Source organism: Salmo salar, chromosome ssa01 (genome assembly GCF_905237065.1).
Source record: "Salmo salar chromosome ssa01, Ssal_v3.1, whole genome shotgun sequence".
NCBI lineage: Eukaryota > Metazoa > Chordata > Actinopteri > Salmoniformes > Salmonidae > Salmo > Salmo salar.
Genome location: NC_059442.1, coordinates 110,660,538 through 110,685,281, shown reverse-complemented (window position 1 = coordinate 110,685,281; position 24,744 = coordinate 110,660,538). Strand labels below are relative to the sequence as shown.

The following is a 24,744-nucleotide window of genomic DNA, read 5'->3' as shown; positions in this document are numbered from 1 at the left end:
CAGATAGACAGGTAAGGCATGGACCCACCGTAGCGTTTGACAGCTGATAGTACTTAGCATCTCTGAACAGAGGGCCGGCCATCATTTGCAAACCGAGTGCAAACTTATTCTACATGATGAAACGTGTGACAACGTCAGCAGTCAATGACACCACCTGTGGGTGGTCCTAAAACACATCGCGCCGAACGAACGGAGAACGAACGGCAGGCCAACAGTAGACTGTCACTCAGTGTGATGCGTTTTCTCCTGTACATAGACAGATAATTACATAGACAGATAATTATATAGACAGCCAATTTGTAAGTCGCTCTGGATAAGAGCGTCTGCTAAATGACTTAAATGTAAAATGTAATTATATAGACAGATAATTACATAGACAGATAATTACATAGACAGATAATTACATAGACAGATAATTACATAGACAGATAATTATATAGACAGATAATTACTTAGACAGATAATTACATAGACAGATAATTACATAGACAGATAATTACATAGACAGATAATTACATAGACAGATAATTACTTAGACAGATAATTAGACAGAAGATAATTACATAGACAGATAATTACATAGACAGATAATTACATAGACAGATAATTACATAGACAGATATAAGGGTCAATCCATATGATGAGGCCTGATAATCACATGACTCAAAGTCAACGTTTCTTTGTTTAATATTAATAAGAGTCAAATGGATCTTCTGACTGTGTAGTAACACTGTACATTCCACTAGTAACAACATATTGTTCTATTTTCCAGAGAAGAACAGTTCAGTCTAATTTCCCCTTGTCCTGCTAGTGTAATGCTCTGTCTTTGAGAGAGGAAGATCTTTAGTGAATCTATATCCTGTACTAAATCCATCAATTCCCATTAACAAGTCATAATCAGTGCATTTCCAGGTCACTTTGTTCATTAGAGAAGAGCAGTATTGATTCAGTCCTGTCCTGGGCGTACCACCACTCAACACATAGTCTATGTCCCAAATAGTATATTCACTATATGGTGCACTACTTTGGACCAGGACCCATAGGGAATAGGGTACTATATAGGGAATAGGGTACTATGTAGGGAATAGGGTGCTATATAGGTAATAGGGTGCTATATAGGGAATAGGGTACTATATAGGGAATAGGGTATTATATAGGGAATAGGGTGCTATATAGGGAATAGGGTGCTATATAGGGAATAGGGTATTATATAGGGAATAGGGTATTATATAGGGAATAGGGTATTATATAGGGAATAAGGAACTATATAGGGAATAGGGTACTATGTAGGGAATAGGGTAATATATAGGGAATAGGGTATTATATAGGGAATAGGGTACTATATAGGGAATAGGGTGCTATATAGGGAATGGGGTATTATATAGGGAATAGGGTACTATATAGGGAACAGGGTATTATATAGGTAATAGGTTAGATTGAAGACGTGGCGTGATCCTGGACAACACCCTGTCGTTCTCCACTAACTTCAAGGCGGTGACCCGATCCTGTAGGTTCATGCTCTACAACATTCGCAGAGTACGACCCTGCCTCACACAGGAAGCGGCGCAGGTCCTAATCCAGGCACTTGTCATCTCCCGTCTGGATTACTGCAACTCGCTGTTGGCTGGGCTCCCTGCCTGTGCCATTAAACCCCTACAACTCATCCAGAACGCCGCAGCCCGTCTGGTGTTCAACCTTCCCAAGTTCTCTCACGTCACCCCGCTCCTCCGCTCTCTCCACTGGCTTCCAGTTGAAGCTCGCATCCGCTACAAGACCATGGTGATTGCCTACGGAGCTGTGAAGGGAACGGCACCTCCATACCTTCAGGCTCTGATCAGGCCCTACACCCAAACAAGGGCACTGCGTTCATCCACCTCTGGCCTGCTGGCCCCCCTACCTCTGAGGAAGCACAGTTCCCGCTCAGCCCAGTCAAAACTGTTCGCTGCTCTGGCACCCCAATGGTGGAACATGCTCCCTCACGACGCCAGGACAGCGGAGTCAATCACCACCTTCCGGAGACACCTGAAACCCCACCTCTTTAAGGAATACCTAGGATAGGATAAAGTAATCCTTCTAACCCCCCTTAAAAGATTTAGATGCACTATTGTAAAGTGGTTGTTCCACTGGATATCATAAGGTGAATGCACCAATTTGTAAGTCGCTCTGGTTAAGAGCGTCTGCTAAATGACTTAAATGTAAATGTAAATGTAGATTGAAGACAAAGCTTTTAAAAGACAAATGAGAGGCATCAAGGTCTATTATCATGTCCCCTGAAAGACAGGAGAGATGCATCATGGTCTATTATCATGTCTACTGAAAGACAGGAGAGATGCATCATGGTCTATTATCATGTCCCCTGAAAGACAGGAGAGAGGCATCATGGTCTATTATCATGTCTACTGAAAGACAGGAGAGATGCATCATGGTCTACTATCATGTCCACTGAAAGACAGGAGAGATGCATCATGGTCTATTATCATGTCTACTGAAAGACAGGAGAGAGGCATCATGGTCTATTATCATGTCTACTGAAAGACAGGAGAGATGCATCATGGTCTATTATCATGTCTACTGAAAGACAGGAGAGAGGCATCATGGTCTATTATCATGTCTACTAAAAGACAGGAGAGATGCATCATGGTTACTATCATGTCCACTGAAAGACAGGAGAGAGACATCATGGTCTATTATCATGTCTACTGAAAGACAGGAGAGAGGCATCATGGTCTATTATCATGTCTACTGAAAGACAGGAGAGAGGCATCATGGTCTATTATCATGTCTACTGAAAGACAGGAGAGAGGCATCATGGTCTATTATCATGTCTACTGAAAGACAGGAGAGATTCAGGAGAGTGTCAGGGGAGCTTCAGGAGAGCTTCAGGGGAGCTTCAACAGGGGAGCAGAGAAGAGCCAACTTCCAGGCAGATGTCTTGATAAATAATGCATTAGAGATGGGGCCAAAAGAAGATTTTGGAAAGACTAATTATTCAGCTGGACATTTAAGACTCGACTCACAAGAAAATAGCGAGCCCAAAAATGTATTCTGAAAGCTGAATTCAAACCATCCAGGCAGGCAGGCAGTCAGTCAGTTAGTCAGGCAGTCAGTCCACATTATCCCCATACAGGAGACTCTCACACACACAGCCTCCCTCTTCTACTAAACATATTGAGGTACAGTATATATCACAACCATTAACCATTCACACAGCCTCCTCTACTAAACATATTGGGGTACAGTATATATCACAACCGTTAACCATTCACACAGCCTCCTCTACTAAACATATTGAGGTACAGTATATATCACAACCATTAACCATTCACACAGCCTCCTCTACTAAACATATTGGGGTACAGTATATATCACAACCGTTAACCATTCACACAGCCTCCTCTACTAAACATATTGAGGTACAGTATATATCACAACCATTAACCATTCACACAGCCTCCTCTACTAAACATATTGAGGTACAGTACACAGTATATACAGTTGAAGTCAGAAGTTTACATACACCTTAGCCAAATACATTTAAACTCAGTTTTTCACAATTGCTGACTTTTAATCCTTTAAAAATTCCCTGTCTTTGGTCAGTTAGGATCACCACTTTATTTTAAGAATGTGAAATGTCAGAATAATAGTAGAGAGAATTAGTTATTTCAGCTTTTATTTCTTCATCACATTCCCAGTGGGTCAGAAGTTTACATACACTCAATTAGTATTTGGTAGCATTGCCTTTAAATTGTTTAACTTGGGTCAAATGTTTCGGGTAGCCTTCCACAAGCTTCCAACAATAAGTTGGGTGAATTTTGGCCCATTCCTCCTGACAGAGCTGGTGTAACTGAGTCAGGTTTTTGTAGGCCTCCTTGCTCGCACACACATTTTCGGTTCTGCCCACAAATTTTCTATAGGATTGAGGTCAGAGCTTTGTAAATACTTATTTCCCTCATTAAAATGCAAATCAATTTATAACATTTTTGACAGGCGTTTTCTGGATATTTTTGTTGTTATTCTGTCTCTCACTGTTCAAATAAACCTACCATTAAAATTATAGACTGATCATTTCTTTGTAAGTGGGCAAACATACAAAATCAGCAGGGGATCAAATACTTTTTTCCCCCACTGTAGATACTTTTGTACCTGTTTCCTCCAGCATCTTCACAAGGGCCTTTGCTGTTGTTCTGAGATTGATTTGCACTTTTCTCACCAAAGTACGTTCATCTCTTCTAGGAGACAGAACGCGTCTCCTTCCTGAGTGGTATGACGGCTGCGTGGTCCCATGGTGTTTATACTTGCGTACTATTGTTTGTACAGATGAACGTGATACCCTCAGGCGTTTGGAAATTGCTCCCAAGGATGAAGCAGACTTGTGGAGGTCTACAATGTTTTTGCTGAGGTCTTGGCTGATTTCTTTTGATTCTCCCATGATGTCAAGCAAAGAGGCACTGAGTTTGAAGGTAGGCCTTGAAATACATATACAGGTACACTTCCAAATGACTCAAATAGTATCAATTAGCCTATCAGAAGCTTCTAAAGCCATGACATAATTTTCTGGAATTTTCCAAGCTGTTTAAAGGCACAGTCAACTTAGTGTATGTAAACTTCTGACCCACAGGAATTGTGATACAGTGAAATATAAAAAATTATAATTTTTTTCAAATAATCTGTCTGTAAACAATTGTTGGAAAAATTACTGGTGTCATGCACAAAGTAGATGTCCTAACCGACTTGGCAAAACTATAGTTTGTTAACAATACATTTGTGGAGTGGATGAAAAACGAGTTTTAATGACTCCGACCTAAGTGGATGTAAACTTCCCACTTCAACTGTATCACAACCATTAACAACTCCTGCTGTTGGGAAATATAAATAGTTGGAACATTTGTAAAATAGTCATCCTCTGGGCTGAAGAACATGTCTACAGTTATAATAAGGTTTCCTTCCAGTGTTAAGAGTTAAAGGGTTAAAACTCAGTCCCCCCCTCTAGCGCTCTACTCTCTCAGCAGGCATAAATACCCATCCAGCAGGAGAGCTTTGCTTTGCTTTCCACAGTAGCAGCAGAACAGCAACATAAAACAGCACAACAGAACAGACCATGGTACTTAGCTAGTCAATCATAACCGGACCCTGGGACTTAGCTAGTGAATCATAACCAGACCCTGGGACTTAGCTAGTGAATCATAACCAGACCCTGGGACTTAGCTAGTGAATCATAACCAGACCCTGGGACTTAGCTAGTGAATCATAACCAGACCCTGGGACTTAGCTAGTGAATCATAACCAGACCCTGGGACTTAGCTAGTGAATCATAACCAGACCCTGGGACTTAGCTAGTGAATCATAACCAGACCCTGGGACTTAGCTAGTGAATCATAACCAGACCCTGGGACTTAGCTAGTGAATCATAACCAGACCCTGGGACTTAGCTAGTGAATCATAACCAGACCCTGGGACTTAGCTAGTGAATCATAACCAGACCCTGGGACTTAGCTAGTGAATCATAACCAGACCCTGGGACTTAGCTAGTGAATCATAACCAGACCCTGGGACTTAGCTAGTGAATCATAACCGGACCCTGGGACTTAGCTAGTGAATCATAACCGGACCCTGGGACTTAGCTAGTGAATCATAACCAGACACTGGGACTTAGCTAGTGAATCATAACCAGACCCTGGGACTTAGCTAGTGAATCATAACCAGACCCTGGGACTTAGCTAGTGAATCATAACCAGACCCTGGGACTTAGCTAGTGAATCATAACCAGACCCTGGGACTTAGCTAGTGAATCATAACCGGACCCTGGGACTTAGCTAGTGAATCATAACCGGACCCTGGGACTTAGCTAGTGAATCATAACCGGACCCTGGGACTTAGCTAGTGAATCATAACCAGACCCTGGGACTTAGCTAGTGAATCATAACCGGACCCTGGGACTTAGCTAGTGAATCATAACCAGACTCTGGGACTTAGCTAGTGAATCATAACCGGACCCTGGGACTTAGCTAGTGAATCATAACCGGACCCTGGGACTTAGCTAGTGAATCATAACCAGACTCTGGGACTTAGCTAGTGAATCATAACCGGACCCTGGGACTTAGCTAGTGAATCATAACCGGACCCTGGGACTTAGCTAGTGAATCATAACCGGACCCTGGGACTTAGCTAGTGAATCATAACCGGACCCTGGGACTTAGCTAGTGAATCATAACCAGACTCTGGGACTTAGCTAGTGAATCATAACCAGACTCTGGGACTTAGCTAGTGAATCATAACCAGACTCTGGGACTTAGCTAGTGAATCATAACCAGACTCTGGGACTTAGCTAGTGAATCATAACCGGACCCTGGGACTTAGCTGACATTATGATTCACTAGCTAAGTCCCAGAGTCCGGTTATGATTCACTAGCTCATTTATTTCTTGTGGTCTCTCTCTCCTCTCTCTCTAGCTTCCCCCTCTCTCTCCCTATCTCTCGCACTTATCTTTCCCCCCTCTCTCTCTCCCCCCTCTCTCTCTCCCATTACTCTCCCTTTCTCCCCCCTCTCTCCAGCTCTCTCTCCCTCCCACCTCTCTTTCCCCCCTCTCTTTCTCTCCCCCTCTCTCTCTCTCTCTCTCTCCCATTACTCTCCCTCTCTTCCTCCCCTCTCTCTCCAGCTCTCTCTCCCTCTCCTCTCTTTCCCCCCTCTCTCTTTCATTTCTCTCCCTCTCTCCCCCTCTCTCTCCAGCTCTCTCTCACCTCTCTCCCCCTCTCTCTCTTTCTCCCATTACTCTCCCCTCTCTTTCCCCCTCTCTTTCCCTCTCTCTCCCCCCTCTCTCTATATCCCCCCTCTCTCCCCCTCTCTCTCTCCCCCTCTCTCTCTTTCTCCCATTACTCTCCCCTCTCTTTCCCCCTCTCTCTCCCCTCTCTCTCTCCTCTAAATCTACCAGTTACGTAACTAAATGATGCCACTGCAGGTGCCAAGTAACCCATAACCCATTCTACCCATAACCCATTCTACCCATTCTACCCATAACCCATTCTACCCATAACCCATTTACCCATTCTACCCATAACCCATACTACCCATAACCCATTCTACCCATAACCCATAACCCATTCTACCCATAACCCATTCTACCCATAACCCATTCTACCCATAACCCATAACCCATTCTACCCATAACCCATTCTACCCATAACCCATTCTACCCATAACCCATTCTACCCATAACCCATAACCCATTCTACCCATAACCCATTCTACCCATAACCCATTCTACCCATTCTACCCATAACCCATTCTACCCATAACCCATTCTACCCATAACCCATTCTACCCATAACCCATTCTACCCATAACCCATTCTACCCATAACCCATTCTACCCATAACCCATTCTACCCATAACCCATAACCCATTCTACCCATAACCCATTCTACCCATAACCCATTCTACCCATAACCCATTCTACCCATAACCCATTCTACCCATAACCCATAACCCATTCTACCCATAACCCATTCTACCCATAACCCATAACCCATTCTACCCATAACCCATTCTACCCATAACCCATTCTACCCATAACCCATTCTACCCATAACCCATAACCCATTCTACCCATAACCCATAACCCATTCTACCCATAACCCATCCTTTCCTTGCGCACCACTTGGTTCTGCAGTAGTAATACAAACCAAGGAGAACTGACAGACAGAGGAGCCATTTAAAGGGGAAGGATGTAGTCATTTCCCCTCATTAAAATGTAGCTGTCGCTGTATAACAGGTTCTATCTTCAGCAGCCCTGTGTGTGTGTGTGTGTGTGTGTGTGTGTGGCTGTGCAGCTCGCTCTGGGGAGAACTGCTTTGCTCTTTAATGAGCCCCTTCTATGCCAATGCTGAGAGGAAGAGAGAGAGGGGGGGGGAAAGGAAGAAAGGAGGGGTGAGAGGGTCTATTGGTCGTGAACAGCAGAGCATTGTCCCTCAATCCGCCGGGTCCTGTCCTCAGTGACCAGTTCTGGACCTCATATTCATAAAGCGTCTTAGAGTAGAATTGCTGGTCTAGGATCAGTTTGGCCTTTTAGATCATAATTAATATTATTAAATGGAGAGAACGGACCTGATCCTTGATCAGCACTAAGATCACTTTATGAATACGGGCCCAGGTTGGCTTCTAACTGAGCACAAGATGGGATCTAATCTAAAGATCACTTTATGAATACGGGCCCAGGTTGGTTTCTAACTGAGCACAAGATGGGATCTAATCTAAAGATCACTTTATGAATATGGGCCCAGGTTGGTTTCTAACTGAGCACAAGATGGGATCTAATCTAAAGATCACTTTATGAATATGGGCCCAGGTTGGTTTCTAACTGAGCACAAGATGGGATCTAATCTAAAGATCACTTTATGAAAATGGGCCCAGGTTGGTTTCTAACTGAGCACAAGATGGGATCTAATCTAAAGCCCAAGAAAGCGATGCACCTCATACCTTTAACTAAAGTGGGTCTGGGAAGCAGGAAGAACGTAGGAAGCAGAAAGTCACCATTCTTCAAGCTCTAGTGTGTTTTAACTATTTACAATAACCTTTATTTAACTAGGCAAGTCAGTTAAGAACAAATTCTTATTTACAATGACGGCCTAGGAACACTGCCTTGTTCATGGGCAGAACGACAGATTTTTACCTTGTCAGCTCGGGGATTCGACCCAGCAACCTTTCAGTTACTGGCCACTAGGCTACGTGCCGCCCCAAAATGTTACAATGATGGCCTACATCAGCCAAACCCGGACGACGCTGGGCAACTTGTACGCCGCCCTATGGGACTCCCAATCACAGCTGGATGTGATGCAGCCTGGATACTAAAAGAGGATATTAACTAGCTTCCAGATTGTCTAGGATGGCAATTAATGATGGGCTATAGGAAAAGGAGGCTCAACTCTCTATCCAGTTGCCATCCATCCTCACACACTGCATTCGGTCTCTTGCCGCAGCACTTGAGGAGATGATGGTGTCTGTGTGCACATTCAACTACAGAGAATGACTTTAAGTGATGTATTTTTCAATATGAGAGCTGCTGCGGTAGCGACTGAAATTGTTGACATTTCAAATCTTCACAGAGTCAGTGTAATGACAAGTTGACTTGTAACGTCATCAGCACTCATAATAAGTCCTTCGTAGACCCTGCTGTGCAGTAGACACACACACAGATAGATGGACAGACAGACAGACAGACAGACAGACAGACAGACAGACAGACAGACAGACAGACAGACAGACAGACAGACAGACAGACAGACAGACAGACAGAGATTCTGTATCTTCCATGCAAGCATCTGTTGGCGTCATTGTTTCCACTTCTGTTCAGAGATAATCTGCTCATTATCTCTTAGTTAGATGATGCATCTCAGTGCAGTCCTCTGTGGCTCAGTTGGTAGAGAATGGTGGCTTTGGCGCTTGCAATGCCAGGAGAGTGGGTTCATTTCATGCAGGCACCACCCATTAGAAAATGGATAAAAGCTTTGGCTAAAATTGACCTCGCCCTGCCATCACAATGCTGCTATGCTGTAGATCAAGGGTTCACTTGGTCCTGGGGTCCCTCCTGGGTGCATGACTGTTCAAATAATCAAAGATTGATGACGAGTTGGTTATTTGAATCAGCTGTGTGTAAAGACCCTGCTGTAGAACCACAGATTCTAAGTATCCTTCCACTGAGATCAGGGCTGCATCCCAAATGGCACCAGGAAGTATTCACACCCCTTTGACTTTCTCCACATTTTGTTGTGTCACAGCCTGAATTTAAAATGGATTCAATTGAGATTTTTCCATCGCTGACCTACACACAAGGCAAAGAAGGCGACCTATTGGTAGATGGGTAAAACATTTAAAAAAGCAGACATTGAATATCCCTTTGAGCACAGTGGTTATTATTTATACTTTGGATGGTTTATCAATACACACAGTCACTACAAGGATACTGGCGTCCTTCCTAACTCAGTTGCCGGAGAGGAAGGAAACCGCTCAGGGATTTCACCGTGAGGTAACTGGTGACTTTAAAACTGTTACAGAGTTAAATGGCTGTGATAGGAGAAGACTGAGGATGGATAAACAACATTGTAGTTCATCCACAATACTAACCTAAATGACAGAGTAAAACGAAGGAAGCCTGTACAGAATAAAAATATTCCAAAAAATGCATCCTGTTTGCAACAAGGCACTAAAGTAATACTGCAACAAATGTGGCAAAACAATTCATTTTTTGTCCTGAATACAAAGTGTTGTTTTTGGGGAAAACCCAATACAACAGATTACTTAGTACCACTCTCCATATTTTCAAGCATAATGGTACCTGCATCATGTTATGGGTATGCTTGTAATCGTTAAGGATTGGGGAGTTTTTCAGGATAAAAAAATACACTGAATGGAGCTAAGCACAGGCAAAATCCTAGAGGATAACCTGGTTCAGTCTGCTTTCCACCAGACACTGGGAGACAAATTCACCTTTCAGCAGGACAACAAATTAAACACAATGTCAAATCTACACTGGAGTTGCTTACCAAGAAGACAGTGAATGTTCCTGAGTGTCCGAGTTACAGTTGTGACTTAAATCTACTTGAACATCTATGGCAAGACCTGAAAATGGTTGTCTAGCAATGATCAACAACCAATTTGACAGAGCTTGAAGAATTTCGAGAAGAATAATGGGCAAATGTTGCACAATCCAGGTGTGGAAAGCACTTAGAGACTTACCCAGAAAGACTTTAAAGCTGTATTCGCTGCCAAAGGTGCTTCGGTAAAGTTTTGATTCAGGGGTGTGAATAATTATGTAAATGATAGCCTGGTTCCTCTCTAGGTTTCTTCCTAGGTTCTGGCCTTTCTAGAGAGTTCTTCCTAGCCACCGTGCTTCTACATCTGCATTGCTTGCTGTTTGGGGTTTTAGGCTGGGTTTCTGTACAGCACTTTGTGACATCGGCTGATGTAAAAAGGGCTTTATAAATACACTTTATTGATTGATGAGATATTTCTGTACTTCATTTTCAATAAATTTGCAAACATTTCTAAAAACGTGTTTTCACTTTGTCTTTATGGGGTATTGTGTGTACAGTAGGTGGGTGATAGGAAAAAAAACAATTTAATTCATTTTGAATTCAGGCTGTAAATAAGTCAAGGGGTATGAATAATTTCGTGAAGGCCCTGCATAGGGAAGTATGTAGGGAATATGGTTCCATTTGGGATGCGCCATAAGTATCCTTCCCTGGCATTGAGATGAAGCCATGTGTTGTGTTTCTGTCCTTGGCACTGAGGGGGAGTCCTCAGCTCAGTCTCCACCGTACAAACAGTGACGCACACACACACACACACAGAGAGACAGACTGACACACACAGTCTTTTGCCCGCTGTCTGGTCTGGTGCCACTGTGCCCCACAAGTGGATCCCCTTCTACCTGTCTTGTGATTGGCTGTGTTTGGAAGCGTGACAGGAGAGAATGAATTGAGTCTCTCTCAAATAAATAAACAAATAAACAATTAAATAAATAAATAAACAAAACAATAAATAAATAAACAGATCTTACAGCTTATAACCAACCGGACAGCAAGTCCACAGGGTGAGTCATGGGCATAGCTTGTTTTCTCTAGAATATTCTGATTTAGAGAATGAAAAAAGTGTGTTGCCTCTTGTGTTTCTTCAACAGTCTCCGGCTATAGAGGCAGATTTTATATGCAGCGGGCAACCAGATACATAAATATTGACCAGCAAATACATTCTCTACCCAATGCCCTGGTTTTAATATCAATCAAAGTTACCCACGTCTGGTTTTAATATCAATCAAAGTTACCCATGAACAACTGGTTAAAAGTAGTGCAAGATATAGGGAACACACACACACACACACACACACACACACACACGCACACACACAGAGTAAATCGTTTTCCACTTTACAAAGGACAAGGCAGATCAACCATGACTCTGGGCATTATATCAAGCACTTTGTATTGCAACCCCACTGTATGACTTGTGTCAGGATCAACAACCTCCCATCTATCAACGTTGCAATAGACGTCGGTGTTGTGTTAACTATAGACTAGTGTATTATGTCCTTCAGAATAAGCCTATTACGAGAATATCTGTCCAAATGTGTCCGTGGGCATTTTCTACACAACTAATACTGTATTGTGTAGGGCTGTGCATTGAATAACTGTGTATTGATTTAGACTAGTGCAGAAATGAAGGAGTAGGCATTATTTAAGAAAAATGAAGTGGGGCTCTTGACTACTGTAACACACGACTCGGCTTATATCGACATGACATTATAATGTTAAACATAATGTTAAATTTCACTGCTATGCGGACGACACACAGCTGTACATTTCAATGAAACATTTCAATGAAACATGGTGAAGCCCCAAAATTGCCCTCGCTAGAAGCCTGTGTTTCAGACATAAAGAAGTGGATGGCTGCAAACTTTCTACTTTTAAACTCGGACAAAACAGAGATGCTTGTTCTAGGTCCCAAGAAACAAAGAGATCTTCTGTTGAATCTGACAATTAATCTGGATGGTTGTACAGTCGTCTCAAATAAAACTGTGAAGGACCTCGGCGTTACTCTGGACCCTGATCTCTCTTTTGAAGAACATATCAAGACTGTTTCAAGGACAGCTTTTTTCCATCTACGTAACATTGCAAAAATCAGAAACTTTCTGTCCAAAAATGACGCAGAAAAATTAATCCATGCTTTTGTTACTTCTATGCTGGACTACTGCAATGCTCTACTTTCCGGCTACCCGGATAAAGCACTAAACAAACTTCAGTTAGTGCTAAATACGGCTGCTAGAATCCTGACTACAACCAAAAAATGTGATCATATTACTCCAGTGCTAGCCTCCCTACACTGGCTTCCTGTTAAGGCAAGGGCTGATTTCAAGGTTTTACTGCTAACCTACAAAGCATTACATGGGCTTGCTCCTACCCATCTTTCTGATTTGGTCCTGCCGTACATACCTACACGTACGCTACGGTCACAAGACGCAGGCCTCCTAATTGTCCCTAGAATTTCTAAGCAAACGGCTGGAGGTAGGGCTTTCTCCTATAGAGCTCCATTTTTATGGAATGGTCTGCCTACCAATGTGAGAGACGCAGACTCAGTCTCAACCTTTAAGTCTTTACTGAAGACTTATCTCTTCAGTAGGTCCTATGATTAAGTATAGTCTGGCCCAGGAGTGTGAAGGTGAACGGAAAGGCTGGAGCAACGAACCGCCCTTGCTGTCTCTGCCTTGCCGGTTCCCCTCTTTCCACTGGGATTCTCTGCCTCTAACCCTTTTACAGGGGCTGAGTCACTGGCTTACTGGTGTTCTTCCATGCCGTCCATGGGAGGGGTGCGTCACTTGAGTGGGTTGAGTCACTGACGTGGTCTTCCTGTCTGGGTTGGCGCCCCCCTTGGGTTGTGCCATGGCGGAGATCGTTGTGGGCTATACTCGGCCTTGTCTTAGGACGGTAAGTTGGTGGTTGGAGACATCCCTCTAGTGGTGTGGGGGCTGTGCTTTGGCAAAGTGGGTGGGGTTATATCCTGCCTGTTTGGCCCTGTCCGGGGTATCATCGGATGGGGCCACAGTGTCTTCTGATCCCTCCTGTCTCAGCCTCCAGTATTTATGCTGCAGTAGTTTATGTGTCGGGGGCTAGGGTCAGTCTGTTACATCTGGAGTATTTCTCTTGTCTTATCCGGTGTCCTGTGTGAATTTAAATATGCTCTCTCTTATTCTCTCTTTCTCTCTTTCTGTCTTTCTCTCGGAGGACCTGAGCCCTAGGACCATGCCTCAGGACTACCTGGTATGATGACTCCTTGCTGTCCCCAGTCCACCTGGCCGTGCTGCTGCTCCAGTTTCAACTGTTCTGCCTGCGGCTATGGAACCCTGACCTGTTCACCGGACGTGCTTGTTGCACCCTCGACAACTACTATGATTATTATTATTTGACCATGCTGGTCATTTATGAACATTTTAACATCTTTGACCATGTTCTGTTATAATATCCACCCTGCACAGCCAGAAGAGGACTGGCCACCCCTCATAGCCTGGTTCCTCTCTAGGTTTCTTCCTAGGTTTTTGGCCTTTCTAGGGAGTTTTTCCTAGCCACCGTGCTTCTTTCACATGCATTGCTTGCTGTTTGGGGTTTTAGGCTGGGTTTCTGTACAGCACTTTGAGATATCAGCTGATGTACGAAGGGCTATATAAATAAATTTGATTTGATTATGTTAGAAATCAATTAAGTCTGGAATAATAAACCATCAAGTTAAAACATACAAGTGCATAACCTAGAGCCTAACCAAAGCATTTCTTATACACAGGGCGGGGTAGCCTGAGCGTTGGACTAGTAACCGGAAGTTTGCAAGATCGAATCCCCGAGCTGACAAGGTAAAAATCTGTCCCTGTGAACAAGGCATTTAACACACTGTTCCTAGGCTGTCATTGTAAATAAGAATGTGTTCTTAACTGACTTGCCTAGTTAAATAAATAAAATTAACCAGCGTAGTGGTTTAGATGAACTCAATGTTGGGTATAGCCTACATCTTATGACGAACTATATATATAAAGCAGCAGATTCCCCTTAAAATGAAGCGTTGTTATAGTAACTGTATTATTATGACCTTTGTAATTCTATTCATGAGGTGAATTTGCATGGGATTCATGTTTACTTTGCATGTTAATGAGGCGCATTAAAGAGCGAGTCAACTGTGCCGCGCAATGAGCTGTATATAAATATATATAAACACTGGATATAAACACATCACCTCCGCTACTGCGTAGGATCACCGGCAGGTTACAACACACCCGGTGGCGGACATCATTAGTCTACAGCGCTATATTTTCTATTTCATTCAACAACAACAATATTATTCATTTAAAATAGCCAACTCACGTCTCTGAAGCGATTCCAGTGTTTGATCTTCCGGCTGTACTGAGAAATGGTTGATAGCCATTGCTTATCTTCCATGAAATTCCCTGCTTTTTCTCCCTCTTTCCCAGCTTTCACTTCCACCTGCATCGATGTGCCGAACAGTACGACGGCTGGCACCAGAAGGCAAACCACATCTCTCATCCCGACCATATTTGTGTTGCTGTTTTAGTAGCCGCTATATCTTCTCCTGTCCTCTAAGCAAGGTTTTAACGATGCGCTGTAGCCAGGCAGCCCGACTCGAATAGACTACGCGTTTCTCATAGACCTGCTTACAGCAGTGCGATCAGGGCAGAGTGAACGAGCATCAATACGAGAGAGAGACGCCAGTGAAATAGTGTTATTCTAAACCGTGTTTCTAATTGAATGAGTGAAGCCAGCAATAGCCTAAAATGCATTTGTCTCTTCCATTTAGTAGTCTATTATACAACACTGTCATACAATACTGTACTTCAGATGGTTATTCCGTCTTAATTAACAACTAAAACATGTTTTAAAGTGTTTATCCCTCTTCTTATTGGCCTACTTGTCTTTAGTCTACCAAATAGAAATGGATGAATTATTGAGTCGTGCCAGCACACAGTCACAGAACTGATAGAAATGTATGAGTTATTGAGTCGTGCCAGCACACAGTCACAGAACTGATAGAAATGTATGAATTATTGAGTCGTATCACCACACATAGTCACAGGACTGATAGAAATGTATGAATTATTGAGTCGTGTCAGCACACAGTCACAGAACTGATAGAAATGTTTGAATTATTGAGTCATACCAGCACACAGTCACAGAACTGATAGAAATGTATGAATTATTGAGTCGTGCCAGCACACAGTCACAGAACTGATAGAAATGTATGAATTATTGAGTCGTGCCAGCACACAGAACTGATAGAAATGTATGAATTATTGAGTCATACTAGCACACAGTCACAGAACTGATAGAAATGTATGAATTATTGAGTCGTATCACCACACATAGTCACAGGACTGATAGAAATGTATGAATTATTGAGTCGTGCCAGCACACAGTCACAGAACTGATAGAAATGTATGAATTATTGAGTCGTGCCAGCACATAGTCACAGAACTGATAGAAATGTATGAATTATTGAGTCGTACAACCACACAGTCACAGAACTGATAGAAATGTATGAATTATTGAGTTGTGCCAGCACATAGTCACAGAACTGATAGAAATGTATGAATTATTGAGTCGTACCACCACACAGTCACAGAACTGATAGAAATGTATGAATTATTGAGTCGTATCACCACACAGTCACAGGACTGATAAAAATGTATGAATTATTGAGTCGTGCCAGCACACAGTCACAGAACTGATAGAAATGTATGAATTATTGAGTCGTGCCAGCACACAGAACTGATAGAAATGTATGAATTATTGAATCATACCACCACACAGTCACAGGACTGATAGAAATGTATGAATTATTGAGTCATACCACCACACAGTCACAGAACTGATAGAAATGTATGAATTATTGAGTCATACCACCACACAGTCACAGAAGCAGAACTGATAGAAATGTATGAATTATTGAGTCGTACCACCACACAGTCACAGGACTGATAGAAATGTATGAATTATTGAGTCGTACCACCACACAGTCACAGAAGCAGTCCTTTACCCTTATTTATCGATGTGTTTTCTCTTCACTGCACCAGTCATGTGACATACTGTACATAAGGATAATTAGTTGAATCAACTAGATTTGTTTTTACTTTGCTTATTGAGAAGTTAGGCCCATTCCAGGACGGACAGCTGTGAACGTCTACGTTATGTGGCCCTTGCCAAGACGTGGTAATTAGCATTTCATCATCAATCATGTCATAATCATGCTGAACAAACTATAGAACTGCAGGAAGAGCGGGACCCTTTTGGTCGAACATACTGTTGTGCTAGCTAGACTGCAGCAGTGTGTGTGTGTGTGTGTGTGTGTGTGTGTGTGTGTGTGTGTGTGTGTGTGTGTGTGTGTGTGTGTGTGCGCGCGCATTGCAACAGCAGCTGTGGGAACAGAAATCTAGTAAACAGGATAACAAAAGTAGTGATAAGTTCACCATGTTAGAGGGTTGGTTCCAAGTCTCCCCTCCACCATGTTAGAGGGGAGACTCAGGGGAGACTCAGACCAGGACAACATAGTACTGATAAGGGGTTAAAGCTGGTTCACCATGTTAGAGGGGAGACTCAGACCAGGACAACATAGTACTGATAAGGGTTAAAGCTGGTTCACCATGTTAGAGGGGAGACTCAGACCAGGACAACATAGTACTGATAAGGGGTTAAAGCTGGTTCACCATGTTAGAGGGGAGACTCAGACCAGGACAACATAGTACTGATAAGGGGTTAAAGCTGGTTCACCATGTTAGAGGGGAGACTCAGACCAGGACAACATAGTACTGATAAGGGTTAAAGCTGGTTCACCATGTTAGAGGGGAGACTCAGACCAGGACAACATAGTACTGATAAGGGTTAAAGCTGGTTCACCATGTTCGAGGGGAGACTCAGACCAGGCTCCAATCTGATGCTCTTCATCCACAGAGGAGAGAAAGAGGAAGGAAGGGAGAGACAGAAGAAAGAGTGACAGAGGGAGGGACATAAAAGACAGGTAGAGGAGAGAGAGAAGGGAGAGAGAGAAATAAAAGACAGGGAGAGGAGAGAGAGAGAGACATAAAATACAGGGAGAGGAGAGAGAGAGAGAGACATAAAATACAGGGAGAGGAGAGAGAGAGACATAAAATACAGGGAGAGGAGAGAGAGAGAGAGAGACATAAAAGACAGGGAGAGGAGAGAGAGCGAGATAAAAGACAGGGAGAGGAGAGAGACAAAAGATAGGGAGAGGAGAGAGAAGGGGGAGAGAGACATAAAAGACAGGGAGAGGAGAGAGACATAAAAGACAGGGAGAGGAGAGAGACATAAAAGACAGGGAGAGGAGAGAGACATAAAAGACAGGGAGAGGAGAGAGACAAAAGACAGGGAGAGGAGAGAGAGAGAGGAGAGAGAGAGAGAGAGACATAAAAGACAGGGAGAGGAGAGAGAGAGAGAGAGAGAGAGAGAGAGACATAAAAGACAGGGAGAGGAGAGAGAGAAAGGAGAAAGAGTGAAGACAAAAAAGACAGGGAGAGGAGAGAAAGAAGGGAGAGAGAGAGAGATAAAACAGACAGGGAGAGAAGGGAGAGAGTGAGAGACAAAATACAGGGAGAGGAGAGAGAGAAGGGAGAGAGAGAGAGAGACATAAAAGAGGGAGAGGAGAGAGAAGGGAGAGACTATTTCAGATTACTCTCTAAATGAAGAGGTCGTCTATGAGCCTACAGGTCGTCTGTTCTAATCCATCAATAGCCATAGTAGTGGTCGCACGGTGTATGGCAGACATACTATGAGGGTTGACTCCCAAATGGCACCCTATTCCCTATATAGTCTACTACTTTTGACCAGAACCATATGGACCCTATTTAAAGGTAGTAGTAGTGCACTATAAAGGGAATAGGGTGCCAGTTTGGGATGTAACCTATTACTGCTGCCAAAGCAGGGGAATCCAAGAAAGCCTATCTCTTGTGGAATAGCTACATGTCAGTGGGCATCCAGGAGATTACAGTGATGTGGACTAGTGACATCAGTAACATTTGAAGTAGAGATTACAGTGATGTGGACTAGTGACAGCAGTAACATGTGAAGTAGAGATTACAGTGATGTGGAGGGACTAGTGACAGCAGTAACATGTGAAGCAGAGATTACAGTGATGTGGACTAGTGACAGCAGTAACATGTGAAGTAGAGATTACAGTGATGTGGACTAGTGACAGCAGTAACATGTGAAGTAGAGATTACAGTGATGTGGACTAGTGACAGCAGTAACATGTGAAGTAGAGATTACAGTGATGTGGAGGGACTAGTGACAGCAGTAACATGTGAAGCAGAGATTACAGTGATGTGGACTAGTGACAGCAGTAACATGTGAAGTAGAGATTACAGTGATGTGGACTAGTGACAGCAGTAACATGTGAAGTAGAGATTACAGTGATGTGGAGGGACTAGTGACAGCAGTAACATGTGAAGTAGAGATTACAGTGATGTGGACTAGTGACAGCAGTAACATGTGAAGTAGAGATTACAGTGATGTGGACTAGTGACAGCAGTAACATGTGAAGCAGAGATTACAGTGATGTGGACTAGTGACAGCAGTAACATGTGAAGCAGAGATTACAGTGATGTGGACTAGTGACAGCAGTAACATGTGAAGTAGAGATTACAGTGATGTGGAGGGACTAGTGACAGCAGTAACATGTGAAGTAGAGATTACAGTGATGTGGAGGGACTAGTGACAGCAGTAACATGTGAAGTAGAGATTACAGTGGTGTGGAGGGACTAGTGACAGCAGTAACATGTGAAGTAGAGATTACAGTGATGTGGACTAGTGACAGCAGTAACATGTGAAGTAGAGATTACAGTGGTGTGGAGGACTAGTGACAGCAGTAACATGTGAAGTAGAGATTACAGTGATGTGGACTAGTGACAGCAGTAACATGTGAAGTAGCGATTACAGTGATGTGGACTAGTGACAGCAGTAACATGTGAAGTAGAGATTACAGTGGTGTGGGGACTAGTGACAGCAGTAACATGTGAAGTAGAGATTACAGTGATGTGGACTAGTGACAGCAGTAACATGTGAAGCAGAGATTACAGTGATGTGGACTAGTGACAGCAGTAACATGTGAAGTAGAGATTACAGTGATGTGGACTAGTGACAGCAGTAACATGTGAAGTAGCGATTACAGTGATGTGGACTAGTGACAGCAGTAACATGTGAAGTAGAGATTACAGTGATGTGGACTAGTGACAGCAGTAACATGTGAAGTAGAGATTACAGTGATGTGGAGGGACTAGTGACAGCAGTAACATGTGAAGCAGAGATTACAGTGATGTGGACTAGTGACAGCAGTAACATGTGAAGTAGAGATTACAGTGATGTGGGACTAGTGACAGCAGTAACATGTGAAGTAGAGATTACAGTGATGTGGAGGGACTAGTGACAGCAGTAACATGTGAAGCAGAGATTACAGTGATGTGGACTAGTGACAGCAGTAACATGTGAAGTAGAGATTACAGTGATATGGACTAGTGACAGCAGTAACATGTGAAGCAGAGATTACAGTGATGTGGACTAGTGACAGCAGTAACATGTGAAGCAGAGATTACAGTGATGTGGACTAGTGACAGCAGTAACATGTGAAGTAGAGATTACAGTGATGTGGAGGGACTAGTGACAGCAGTAACATGTGAAGTAGAGATTACAGTGATGTGGAGGGACTAGTGACAGCAGTAACATGTGAAGTAGAGATTACAGTGGTGTGGAGGGACTAGTGACAGCAGTAACATGTGAAGTAGAGATTACAGTGATGTGGACTAGTGACAGCAGTAACATGTGAAGCAGAGATTACAGTGATGTGGACTAGTGACAGCAGTAACATGTGAAGTAGAGATTACAGTGATGTGGACTAGTGACAGCATTAACATGTGAAGTAGCGATTACAGTGATGTGGACTAGTGACAGCAGTAACATGTGAAGTAGAGATTACAGTGGTGTGGAGGGACTAGTGACAGCAGTAACATGTGAAGTAGAGATTACAGTGATGTGGACTAGTGACAGCAGTAACATGTGAAGCAGAGATTACAGTGATGTGGACTAGTGACAGCAGTAACATGTGAAGTAGAGATTACAGTGATGTGGACTAGTGACAGCAGTAACATGTGAAGTAGCGATTACAGTGATGTGGACTAGTGACAGCAGTAACATGTGAAGCAGAGATTACAGTGATGTGGACTAGTGACAGCAGTAACATGTGAAGTAGAGATTACAGTGATGTGGACTAGTGACAGCAGTAACATGTGAAGTAGCGATTACAGTGATGTGGACTAGTGACAGCAGTAACATGTGAAGCAGCGATTACAGTGATGTGGACTAGTGACAGCAGTAACATGTGAAGCAGAGATTACAGTGATGTGGACTAGTGACAGCAGTAACATGTGAAGTAGAGATTACAGTGATGTGGACTAGTAACAGCAGTAACATATGAAGCAGAGATTACAGTGATGTGGAGGGGCTAGTAACAGCACTAACATAAACTCAGCAAAAAAAGAAACGTCCCTTTTTCAGGGCCCTGTCTTTCAAAGATAATTCGTAACATCCAGATAACTTCACAGATCTTCATTGTAAAGGGTTTAAACACTGTTTCCCATGCTTGTTCAATGAACCATAAACAATTAATGAACATGCACCTGTGGAACGGTCGTTAAGACACTAACAGCTTACAGACGGTAGGCAATTAAGGTCACAGTTATGAAAATGTAGGACACTAAAGAGGCTTTTCTACTGACTCTGAAAAACACCAAAAGAAAGATGCCCCGGGTCCCTGCTCATCTGTGTGAACGTGCCTTAGGCCTGCTGCAAGGAGACATGAGGATTGCAGATGTAGCCAGGGCAATAAATTGCAATGTCCGTACTGTGAGACGCCTAAGACAGCGCTACAGGGAGACAGGACAGACAGCTGATCGTCCTCGCAGTGGAAAACCACATGTAACAATACCTGCACAGGATCGGTACATCCGAACATCACACCTGCAGGACAGGTACAGGATGGCAACGACAACTGCCCGAGTTATACCAGGAATGCACAATCACTCCATCAGTGCTCAGACTGTCCACAATAGGCTGAGAGAGGCTGGACTGAGGGCTTGTAGGCCTGTTGTAAGGCAGGTCCTCACCAGACATCACCGTCGCTGGACCAGACAGGACTGGCAAAAAGATTCGCTGTTTTGTCTCACCAGGGGTGATGGTCGGATTCGCGTTTATCGTAGAAGGAAGAGGTGGAGGGTCCGTCATGGTCTGAGGCGGTGTGTCACAGCATCATCGGGCTGAGCTTGTTCTCATTGCAGGCAATCTCAACGCTGTGCGTTACAGGGAAGACATCCTCCTCCCTCATGTGGTACCCTTCCTGCAGGCTCATCATTACATGACCCTCCAGCATGACAATGGCACCAGCCATACTGCTCGTTCTGTGCGTGATTTCCTGTAAGACAGGAATGTCAGTGTTCTGCCAACGCCAGCGAAGAGCCCATTGAGCACGTCTGGGACCTGTTGGATCGGAGGGTGAGGGCTAGGGCCATTCCTCCCAGAAATGTCTGGGAACTTGCAGGTGCCTTGGTGGAAGAGTGGGGTAACATCTCACAGCAAGAACTGGCAAATCTGGTGCAGTCCATTAGGAGGAGATGCACTGCAGTACTTAATGCAGCTGGTGGCCACACCAGACTGTTACTTTTTGACCCCCCCTATGTTCAGGGACACATTATTCCATTTCTGTTAGTCACATGTCTGTGGAACTTGTTCAGTTTATGTCTCAGTTGTTGAATCTTGTTATGTTCATACAAATATTTACACATGTTAAGTTTGCTGAGAATAAACACAGTTGACAATGAGAGGACGTTTGTTTTTTTGCTGAGTTTATGAAGTAGCAGCAGCTCTCTCTGGAATAAATAATGGTTCTTATTACCCCCATGTGGAGGTTGTGAATCCCATATGTCCTGAGTGGGAGGACCTTGGACCCGCGTCCCAAATTGCACCTTTTTCCCCTATGTAGTGCTCTACATTCGACCAGGGCCCATAGACCTAGGGGGCATCCCAAATGATTCCTATTCCATGGTCAGAAGTCGTGCATTATAAAGGAAATAGAGCAGCATTTGGGACACATTACGTCTAAGTGGGATAATCAAGTGAGATGCTGCACTTAAACTGTGGATGATGTATAAAAGCCCGGCCATAATTTAGCTTCAGTCAATTATTTCTAGCATGGAGGAGGGAAGAAAGTGTCCGAAATAATGTTTTTGCCAGGAAGACATTTTATTTAGCAGTTTTATAATTTTCCCCTCACGTCAGTCTCTTGAGGTGAGCTGTGGAAGAGCTGATGAGTTTATTTGAAATGCTGGATTAATTGGTCATCTCGGACTCTCTCTCTCCCTCCCTCTCTCTTCCTTCTCTCCCTCTCTCTTTCTTCTCTCCCTCTCTCTTCCTTCTCTCCCTCTCTCTCGCGCTCTTTTCTGCCTCTTCCTTCTCTCCCTCTCTCTTCTGTCTCTCTCTCTTCTCTGTCTCCCTCACTCTTCTCTGTCCCCATCTCTGTGTCCTTCTCTTCTGTCTCCCTCTCTTCTGTCTCCCTCTCTTCTGTCTCCCTCTCTTCTCTGTCTCCCTCTCTTCTCTGTCTCCCTCTCTTCTCTGTCTCCCTCTCTTCTCTGTCTCCCTCTCTCTTCTCTGTCTCCCTCTCTCTTCTCTGTCTCCCTCTCTTCTCTGTCTCCCTCTCTCTTCTCTGTCTCCCTCTCTTCCCTGTCTCCCTCTCTTCTGTCTCCCTCTCTTCTGTCTCCCTCTCTTCTCTGTCTCCCTCTCTTCTCTGTCTCCCTCTCTTCTCTGTCTCCCTCTCTCTTCTCTGTCTCCCTCTCTTCCCTGTCTCCCTCTCTCTCTCCCTTCTGTAGATAGAACCATCATTAAAGTCATTAACCTCCTCTGTGAGCATAATCAGTTTACACAAAGCACCAAGTCGAGGGCAGGAACACTTCATGTGAATAACACTAAGACTGACGACACTTTAAAATGGAATCGTCTACAAAAATGTAAATCCATTAAACCCACCATCCTGTCTATAGTACTGAAGATGTGATGGTTAGCATGTCATATCATACGTTCATTTAGTGCAACCTGCTTTGCTTTCTCTTATAGTAAACACACATTGTCTATGAAAACCACACCTAACAACAAGCACTGAGTCCTGTCAGCCAGCCAATTCATTATGAAAAGCCACACCTCACAACAAGCACTGAGTCCTGTCAACCAGCCAATTCATTATGAAAAGCTACACCTAACGACAAGCACTGAGTCCTGTCAGCCAGCCAATTCATTATGAAAAGCTACACCTAACGACAAGCACTGAGTCCTGTCAGCCAGCCAATTCATTATGAAAAGCCACACCTAACAACAAGCACTGAGTCCTGTCAGCCAGCCAATTCATTATGAAAAGCCACACCTAACAACAAGCGTTGAGTCCTGTCAACCAGCCAATTCATTATGAAAAGCTACACCTAACAACAAGCGTTGAGTCCTGTCAGCCAGCCAATTCATTATGAAAAGCTACACCTAACAACAAGCGTTGAGTCCTGTCAACCAGCCAATTCATTATGAAAAGCTACACCTAACAACAAGCGTTGAGTCCTGTCAGCCAGCCAATTCATTATGAAAAGCCACACCTAACGACAAGCACTGAGTCCTGTCAGCCAGCCAATTCATTATGAAAAGCTACACCTAACAACAAGCACTGAGTCCTGTCAACCAGCCAATTCATTATGAAAAGCTACACCTAACGACAAGCATTGAGTCCTGTCAGCCAGCCAATTCATTATGAAAAGCCACACCTAACAACAAGCACTGAGTCGTCAGCCAGCCAATTCATTATGAAAACCACACCTAACGACAAGCACTGAGTCCTGTCAGCCAGCCAATTCATTATGAAAAGCCACACCTAACAACAAGCACTGAGTCCTGTCAGCCAGCCAATTCATTATGAAAAGCCACACCTAACAACAAGCGTTGAGTCCTGTCAACCAGCCAATTCATTATGAAAAGCTACACCTACCAACAAGCGTTGAGTCCTGTCAGCCAGCCAATTCATTATGAAAAGCCACACCTAACGACAAGCACTGAGTCCTGTCAGCCAGCCAATTCACTATGAAAAGCTACACCTAACAACAAGCACTGA

The 24,744-nt window shown here is 43.6% G+C and overlaps 1 protein-coding gene across 2 annotated transcripts in view; it reads right to left on the bottom strand.

Annotated features, from left to right (window-relative positions):
• The window catches only part of LOC106594841 (testican-2), a 108,287-nt gene extending 92,970 nt beyond the window's left edge, over positions 1-15,317 (bottom strand). Inside the window, exon 1 of one of the 2 annotated variants that reach the window (XM_045687504.1) lies at positions 14,895-15,317. In XM_045687504.1, coding sequence (XP_045543460.1) covers positions 14,895-15,083 — 189 coding nt within the window. In that variant the 5' untranslated portion in view covers positions 15,084-15,317. The remainder of the gene's footprint in view (positions 1-14,894) is intronic. The other variant, XM_045687501.1, reaches the window with a different exon arrangement.
• Positions 15,318-24,744: the final 9,427 nt, after the last annotated feature.